General features: G+C 31.8%; 1 protein-coding gene across 3 annotated transcripts in view; it reads right to left on the bottom strand.

The window, feature by feature from the left end:
* Positions 1-576: 576 nt before the first annotated feature.
* LOC108742485 (organic cation transporter protein) overlaps positions 577-8,857 on the bottom strand; it is a 33,877-nt gene continuing 25,596 nt past the window's right edge. For all 3 annotated transcript variants that reach the window (XM_018477719.1, XM_018477716.1, XM_018477718.2), the window contains exons 2-3: positions 2,513-2,624; positions 577-2,263 (exon numbers count right to left, since the gene is read on the bottom strand). In XM_018477719.1, the coding sequence (XP_018333221.1) occupies positions 772-2,263; positions 2,513-2,553 (1,533 nt within the window). In that variant the 5' untranslated portion in view covers positions 2,554-2,624 and the 3' untranslated portion in view covers positions 577-771. The remainder of the gene's footprint in view (positions 2,264-2,512; positions 2,625-8,857) is intronic.

Consider the following 8,857-nt stretch of genomic DNA (forward strand, 5'->3'; position numbering starts at 1 on the left):
CGTGATTTTTGTTGGTTGTGTAGGTAACTTCGATCAATTCCCATTAATATTGTTTCAAAAGGTACACGGATAATTTTTGTTACTAACAATATGATTATTTTCATGTCATATACATAGCTTTACGTAACCAGCAGCACTTACAAAAATGCGCTTTTTTTACAGTTAATTCTATTGGTTCTTCTCAAACGGTTAATTATGACTATTTATATTAATTACCTATTCGAATATAAATTTTTAATTAAAGGAATTTAGATGAAAACATTATTACTTAAATGCTTTATGGCTATTTTCTATAAAGAGGATTATATGGGTAAATAAAGTAAACCAAGTCAAAAAACATACAATTTTCGAAATAAAGTTTATTTAGATCTAAAACTTTATTTTAAGATTATTTCATCATGATCAGGCAAACAAAACAGAAAACTTTTGTAGTGTTTAATACAAACAGCATATATAAGAGTTCGTAGATACATTGCACTTCATTGTTTATCATGATTTATAACAGGTAATGAATATCTGCAAATGCAACGAAATAATAATAAGACGATTAATTGGAATTTGAATCACAATAATAACTACAAATAACATAATCTTTTATTGTAACACATTTAATTGATTATCCTTTTTACAAACATGGTTCAAAAATAAAAAAATCATTTCTTTGAATATCACTGCTCCTGTTATCGAACGACAAAAGCATTCTTTATGGAATAGCTTAAATATCAGTATTTGTTTAGCAACTGAATAACAAGTTGTTCTTCCTCCTCCCAATTACACTTTATCACTGTTAAGGGGTTCCAATTGACCTTCTTCTTTTTTATCGACAACCTTTTTTCTTCGGAAGCATGTAGTGAAGCAAGTGTCATTTTTACCAAACTCTTCTCCATCTTGTATGCTCTCAGGCATTGGCGCCCCCATAGTTTCAGGTAAAAAGAGGGTAAGCGCGCCTGAAATCAAGGCTATAACTGCGAATACAATGGCTGGAAGAGTGGGATCGAAAGAATCAAGAAGGGTCACAAGAGGAGTTAATGTACCAGAAAGCCTGGCGCACATAGATCCGAGACCTAATGCAGAATTTCGTATTACAGTCGGAAAAAGTTCTGCGGAATAATTATAAACTATTGCGAAAGAACTGGAAATGAGAAATTTTCCAATCATAGCGGCCGAAATAGCCCCTACAGTAGCAGGAGTCAGTTTCGCAGCTGTTATACAGCAAATACCACCAGTAATCATATAGAAGGCTATGAGTGGCCTTCGACCAGCTCTATCCATTATAGTTATTAATAGAACATAACATGGCAGTTCTACAAGTCCAGAAAGGAATAACATAAGGAATGGATTTCCTTCAAGTTTCCCAGTACTAAGAGAAAGACCATAGTAGGCCAGAGAATTTGCAAACCAGCATAAACAAATATTTAGTGTTTTCTTCCGAAGATTCGGTGTGCGGAATAAATCAGAAATACCTCCTGAAGATATATCACTTTCTTCCGAAACGTTTTCAACTCTAGGTGGTGCTTCATAGTCAGCTTCGTCTAAATGTATCGCACTCCCGTTTATTTTAAGGCCTTTCTTAATAATAATTACTGCCTCTTTTGTTCGACCCTGCATCCATAACCATCTGGGAGATTCGTCCATAAGCCACCAGTGACCAATCAGTAGAAGTGTATGAAGACCATAGATGACTTGAAGTATTTGTCTGTCTTTTATTAGCGCACCCCAACCAGCAACCATCATTATACCAATTGCGAATGTGAATTGGAAGAAAACTCCGCATGCAGTTCGTTTTGACGGACCTACGAGTTCCATGGTAAGAACGAAGCCGGTAATATAACTACCTGCAGATCCGAAAATGCCGTAGAAGTATCTTAATACGAGAAAAGCGTAATAGTTAGAAATAAAGGCAACTGAAACACTGAAGATGAGGGTGAGAACAGCAGAAATGCAAAATATAGTCTTCCTCCCATATTTGTCAGCCATATTTCCAAGGACAACAGCTCCCGTAAATACACCGAACATATACACAGACTGAGCGACAGCTCCCATCCATCTTCTATGACACACAAAGTCCCATTCCGTTGCTCTCGATGACGGGTGGTATGTGGGATCGTAGATCCAGGCATTACATAACATTGATTCGTTTCTTTCGTTGTAAATGTGACATGTATCGAACTCTCCTGTGGGAAGCCTAGGAATGTAGAGAGCTAGGTCGACATTTGTTATGTTCCAAATTGAATCATTTGCATCTAATTCTGGGATAAAACATCTGAAATAGAAGGTGAAAGTTAAACGGTGAACGGTTGGTAACTATTTAAATCCTTAAAATATTCTCTTGTTAAATCATAAGCCGTAAACTAAACAGCCACTTACGGTACCTACGTCTACATATAAAGATTTGGCAGCAAAACTAAAGCCTGTAGTTCATTTAATATAATAGACCAATTTTAAAAAGCGGTATTCAAAAGAATATAATTAAATGGGTGGAAAAAAAGAATGTAAAATGTAAATTATTTACCTGTGATCAGGTACAGCAGCCACGGTTACCAGAGTTAACATATGAAGTCCAGCACATAATGCAGATAATACGTGAAGGATATACTGAAAGATCTGGTATTTGCCAAATTCACCTGAAAGAAGGAATGAAATAAATTCAAAATTAGGAACTACAAGTATGGACTTTATTAGTTTATTTATGTGGTGTAGATAAAGTAGTTTATTCATTATCTAAAGAATAATACACTTTTATTCCAAGTCTCTTAACATATTTATAAGTATAATGTTTATATGTATAATGATTACTTTTAGTTATTTCCATACGAATTGATTACCTGTTGATATATCCTTAACTTGTAATATTGCAGCAGTGCTGATTACATATTCAAATGGATGCTTCAATTATCGTAAAAAACGAGGCAATAAATTCTAAACTTACTTAAGCTGTATATAAAACTAACAATAATAGCGCGAAACTAAGATCAAGACTAAAGGTTACTATCGTCTCGATCATTACCTTTTCGAGTTTCACTGAACTGATGTGTATGATGACTTATATTTTAAGTATGAAGACAACGGAACATCGAAACTGGTATGTGAATTAGGGAACGCGTCAACCATACTACTAAAAATGGTTGAATTGGTAGAATTTAAGTGAAAAGTAGTAGATTTATTAAAAGGTAAAACTGTAGTGTGTTCGAAACATACATTAAAGTAAAATTAACGTTTTACTTTCTGTAGATTAACTCAAATTATTGGGAAAAAATTGTTGCAAATGTCATACTCTCATCAGGAATCGTATCCGGGTTTTCTGCTTTACAATGACGAAGCGTACATCTAAACTGTCACAAGTATCGTCGTGGCAGCAGCAACAATTTTTTTTTTAAATTAATTTGAGTTAACTGTTAACCTGCAGTTGCTAGAAATTTATTTTTACTTACATGTATCAAAAAGTATCAGAAAATGTGTTTAATTATGCAAATTTCAAAGGGCGTCTTTATAAAAAAATAATAAAAATCGTAATTTTCACAATTTTTATTTTTACCATACTTAATTGTTTTGTTATTTTGCTAACACAGTATTTTTTTTGTGTAGTTACGCTAAATATTATAAATATGTAAAATATCATTACATAGCGACTATGATATACATATAGACACTAAAATTCCTTGACAAAGTGTTTCGCACTACTAATACAATTTGTTATCAAACGGTTAGCAGTTAATGCACTACAAATACCATTAATTATATTAACACATTAACCTAATGAAGATAAAGAAATAAAGCTAGAGGAAATAGAAAAAGCAATAAGGAAGCTGAAAAAGAAAAAGGCGGCTGGAGAAGATAAAATCACAAATGAAGCCTGGATATATGGTGGAAGGGATTACAAGAGAACTTGCAAGGATGCTAAATAAAATATGGAATGGAGATGAAGATCTGCCTGATGAGGAATGGAAAATGGGAATAATAAAACCAATTTTCAAGAAAGGAGATAGACATACACCGGAAAACTACAGAGGAATAGCTCTTATGAGCTTTAGAACTTTTTATTATTTTGCTAATTTGTTACCTCCGCCCATTTTCAAGATGTAGTGGATATAACATACTACCATTATATCAAGATAGCGTACGCGTTATTGGATCTCTATTGATAACTAAGTCTAAATCTAATTTATTGTTCTTTAATGGTATATTAGCATTCGAGTCAAACGGAAGTTTTTCGAAATGTAAAATACCTATAACCTGATAAGAAAATACCAAATATCCGCAATACATTTTGCCAAGTAAAAAAAGGTCTTAAAACAAATTCTGAGCTAACGTATCGCTAGTGGCTAGTTGAATGAATAGAGAGAACGTTAAAAAATAGCGACATAGTGTATAGTAGAATTATTTTATCATTTCCTCCATTACATGGCTTGAATGAGAACATATCACGGACATAAATCATTGATCCAAGAGCTTACGCTTCATTAAAGTGAATTCATTCGTACTAATACAGATAACCTCAAATTACTGAGGAAAAATCGTTGCTGCTGTCACGTCCCCTCCAAGAATCGAACCCGAGTTCCTGGTTTTACACACCATTGCGTATTAACCTATTGAAAACTCTACAAAACTTCTAAAATTCTAACTTACGTTTCGTTTTCACTGCACCTTCTTAAAATTTGACACCAAATTTTAATTACAGCAACAATTGTTATGATACTGGTTCCTATGGTATTATGGTTCGTAACAAATAAAAATTCATTTAACTTTACTTACTTTTTTCTTTCGTTTTTACATCATATTTTTTTATAGTAATTTTTTCCACCATCTAGTTTAACCAAACGTGTTCTTGTAGTGGGGAGACTGTTATTGATGATTATTGTTAATGTTTAAGAGAAATATTTCAGAAAACACAGAAGGATTAGTTAAAGAAGAAGTAAAAAGTATACTATACGTTTTTAAAATGAATAAATACAAAGAATGATACATTAAAAGGATTACAACAAAATTATATAGCAATATTGAATTTGTAGGCGAGTTTTGTCGTTTTCTGCTTAGGGACAACAGACCAATTTTAATCGATATTAAATGACATAAGTATTAACAGAAGACCAAAAAACATTGGGTCTTTTATCAGGTAGATTTGTTAAATAAAACTTTTAAAAATTACATAGCTTGTTAATATTTTTCTGGATGTTTACTTCTATCAGGTATGTTCTTTTCTTTCATCTGATTTAAAAAGGTAATTAAAAATTGAAATTAAAAAAAATTGACAGTCGTGATTTTGATGTTTTGCTACCGTCTTACAATTTTAGGTATTCCATGACGTAACTTTTTTTGGTACAGGAGCTGACAGTATTCCCTCACGACAAACAGTTAGATCATTTTACGTTTATTGTCTGTATTTATCATAAATAAAACTTGGAATTTGATGCATATCGCTACAATGTAACCTACATTAAAACTGCATTTCCTGGTTGATTCTCCGTTAAGTACCGTAGACTAGGCTGATAAGGAGATTGAAATTTTCGCAATTTCACGTAATTAAAGAGACGCCGACAAACAGACTAATCTGCGATGCTATTTTTAATGAAAAAGTTCCGCGTTTGTTCGAGCATATATTTTTTTTCATTATAAGGCCTCTTCTTTTCATAAAGCACGGTTCCCTTAGCTCAAACAAAGGCGAAACGGTTTCAGAAAAGAACAATTGCAACCTTCATGTGTTTTTTAAATACATGTATAAAAGATTACAAGTGATTGTGGGTTTAATCTTTATCAAAAACAAATATCTAAACACCAAAACCTAATACTAAGGAATATGATAATTTTTTCCTGGTCATGAGATTTATTGAACAAAGAAACTAATTTCAAACCAAATGTTTAAAATTTACAAGAATCACATATAGAAAAGGGAAAAATTAATGAGCGCTTTAAAAAAATGGGACAAACGTTAGTTTGTATTTAAAAAGAACAGCGTTTTTATATATACGACATTATTAAAACTAATTGAAGGGCCAAGGAGTTATAGAAATAATTATTGTCATAGATTCAAGTAGTTTTCGTTGTAGATATGTAAGGTTTACGGTTAATCGTGACTTATTTGTACAATAATAATTTTAACAATTTAACTTAGATGATATTAATAATCGAATGATCATCGCCGTTACTTAACATTGACCATCCTAGACATTATTATATACCGATGTGCGTTTATGTTTCTTGAATATCTGTTCATTTATTTAATTAATACTGACCAATAAAGATAGACTCGAGAGAGTATGTATTTTACAATTCAGAAGAACAGGTCGCTCGAACTCGACTTACAAAAAAGCAACTGACCCTTCGTTCATCATTCGTCCGAGTAGCAAATAAGTACGGCTAACCGGATTATATATAAGGGCCGGATAAGGCAATATTAAGGCTAACCGTTTTAAGGCGTTTTCTATTGGGCCTGATCCGGCATATATGAAAATTTCCATATTATGCATTTTATTTTCAGGTCCGGATATTCATTGCCTTTGGCAACCCGTTTTACGATTTCCCTTCCTTTTAAAAAATGGGCCTAATTTCATCAACCGGAATTAATGCATAANGTTATTTGCGATAAGCGATTTATTTTTCCTTTATAAATAAGAAGCTGCACAAGTCTGCTGTTCATTTCCATTTTTTCACTTCTTTTAGACTTGTGTTTGATTATTTGGATTTTAAAATTCCAATAACCTAATATTATATTATATTAGGTTATTACATATGTAATAAGTATTATAAAATAAGATTGAATAGGTAATGAATAAATTACTTATTTTAGATATTCACACTGAAACTAAAAATATTAAAATTTGAATAGTAGGTGTAGTTAATAGGTTGGTGCAAAAGTTTATTGAAGTTTATTTTTAAAATAACCTAAGATTTTTGCAATAATCTAAATTTAATGTTTAATCAGAAAAAATAATAGGATTAAAACAATTGTTGGAGATACTTATTTGTGAGTTGGAAATTTATTGGAAAATATATAATTAAATCTGATATTGATGAAGAATTCTTGACTGTACCAAACATTTTATTCTGCGACTTTGTACTATTTGATATAAGTGGAATAAAAAATATTATTGTAATCAATATATAATATATATTTTTCACTGATGGACAAAACCTGTAAACGTAATCCGGGCTGGATCTACAATCTTATTAGGTTCTAATTTTATTTCATTTAATGGGCCTAAATTTAATTTTATGTATGGACCTGATTACGACTTCTGTTCCGGGCCAGAGATTATTACTTAATACGGCCCATATCTGCCAAGGCGTTACATTTTAGATATGGGCCGTATCAAGTGTTTTTAGATATGGCCGTACTTCAAAATCTGGCGTACAAGTTTGGGCCATATTTCACCCATACTCTAAATGCTACTCGGGCGGTTAATATTCCCGACAACAATGCAGCTTTCAATCGATTGTAAATCGATCGAATGATTTCGTATGTACCTAATCGAAATATCTGGAGAGGATGCAATTATCGAAAGATCGATTATATTACATTCGAATGATCTCACATATAACGGATTAAATCTTAAATGATTATTTATATGCTATCTACTTTGGTAGTATGTATTTCTTTTTTTTTTTTCAAGATATTACCCAATTATGCAGTACATTAGTATTTTTTTTAATTAGGTGATTGTTCAGAATAAATTAATATTTTAGTAATTTCAGTTGTATGCAAGTAAAGTAAAATCTTTCAGACAATAGGGCCCCTTAGGATGGAATACAAAGAGACATTTGTTTTCTGTTAATTAGAAAAGAAAAATAATAAACTGTAAACAGTCAAGATCAGTCTGAAACGGGCGGCATTGAGTAGTTGTAGTTAGTTTTATCTATAAGACAAAACTACTGTCGTAGTTGTTAATAATTGGCGTATGTAACAGTCTGTCGTTTCGGGCAAATGCGCTTCTTCAGGGAGTAAGTCCATCGTCACAACCGCAGCGCAAATTTACCTCGATCCATATCAAGGTTATATTTCTAGAGAAATATTAGTTGCAATCCCTGATAGTCCAGGAGCCAGTGACATTGAAAGTGCCGCCAACGCGGAATGGTAAAATTTTTATAAAAATTGATAATTGACAATTATACGAACAAAATGGTTTGGTACGCGTTAATTTACTTAACCGAAAGTATATTAAAAAAATTATTTGTAATGAAACAGAAAAAATGTTTTACCATCATCGCGAATTTTAAAGAATTGTACTGTATTCGATAAGAAATTTGTTAATTTAAATGAAACAAATTGGCTTACCAATTTTTTTTAGCCGAAAGGGCATGACATACCTGCTTAAAGGGTGTGAAAGAAGGTGAAATTTCATCATTATCGCGTAGATACTTTTTATGATGAAGAAGGTAATTTCATTACCGAAAAGTACTTTGGACGTTCAGTGTCGTGTTTTGGAGTTGGAGTTTGGGTTCTTTATATGTATATTGTTCCATGGTTTTGTTTAAAAATCGATAATTATTAGTACTATGTCCATTGTCCAAGCAAAAAAGAGAGATGTTTTGCGGAAATAGTTTTCTCAAAATTCAATATACATGAAATATCATTATTTTCCTATTCGTCGTTACTTAGTTAATTGTACAAAGTGAACACCCGCCTTCCAGGAACATACTTCGTCGTACTTTTTTTGTTAGTGAATCAGAATGTATTGGTCATTTTATATACTTATATTATATGTACCTCTATATTTTATTTAACGAAAACATTTCAAACAACTTCAAAAATTAAAACGAATTCCTTTTTTGTAACCAGCCACAGTATAATTTATAATAGTAATATAGCTATTTGTAGTTTAGTACGTTCTATATTGATTTTTAGATAAGACATTATTATATA

Source organism: Agrilus planipennis, unplaced genomic scaffold (assembly GCF_000699045.2).
Source record: "Agrilus planipennis isolate EAB-ADULT unplaced genomic scaffold, Apla_2.0 scaffold279, whole genome shotgun sequence".
In the NCBI taxonomy this organism is placed as follows: domain Eukaryota; kingdom Metazoa; phylum Arthropoda; class Insecta; order Coleoptera; family Buprestidae; genus Agrilus; species Agrilus planipennis.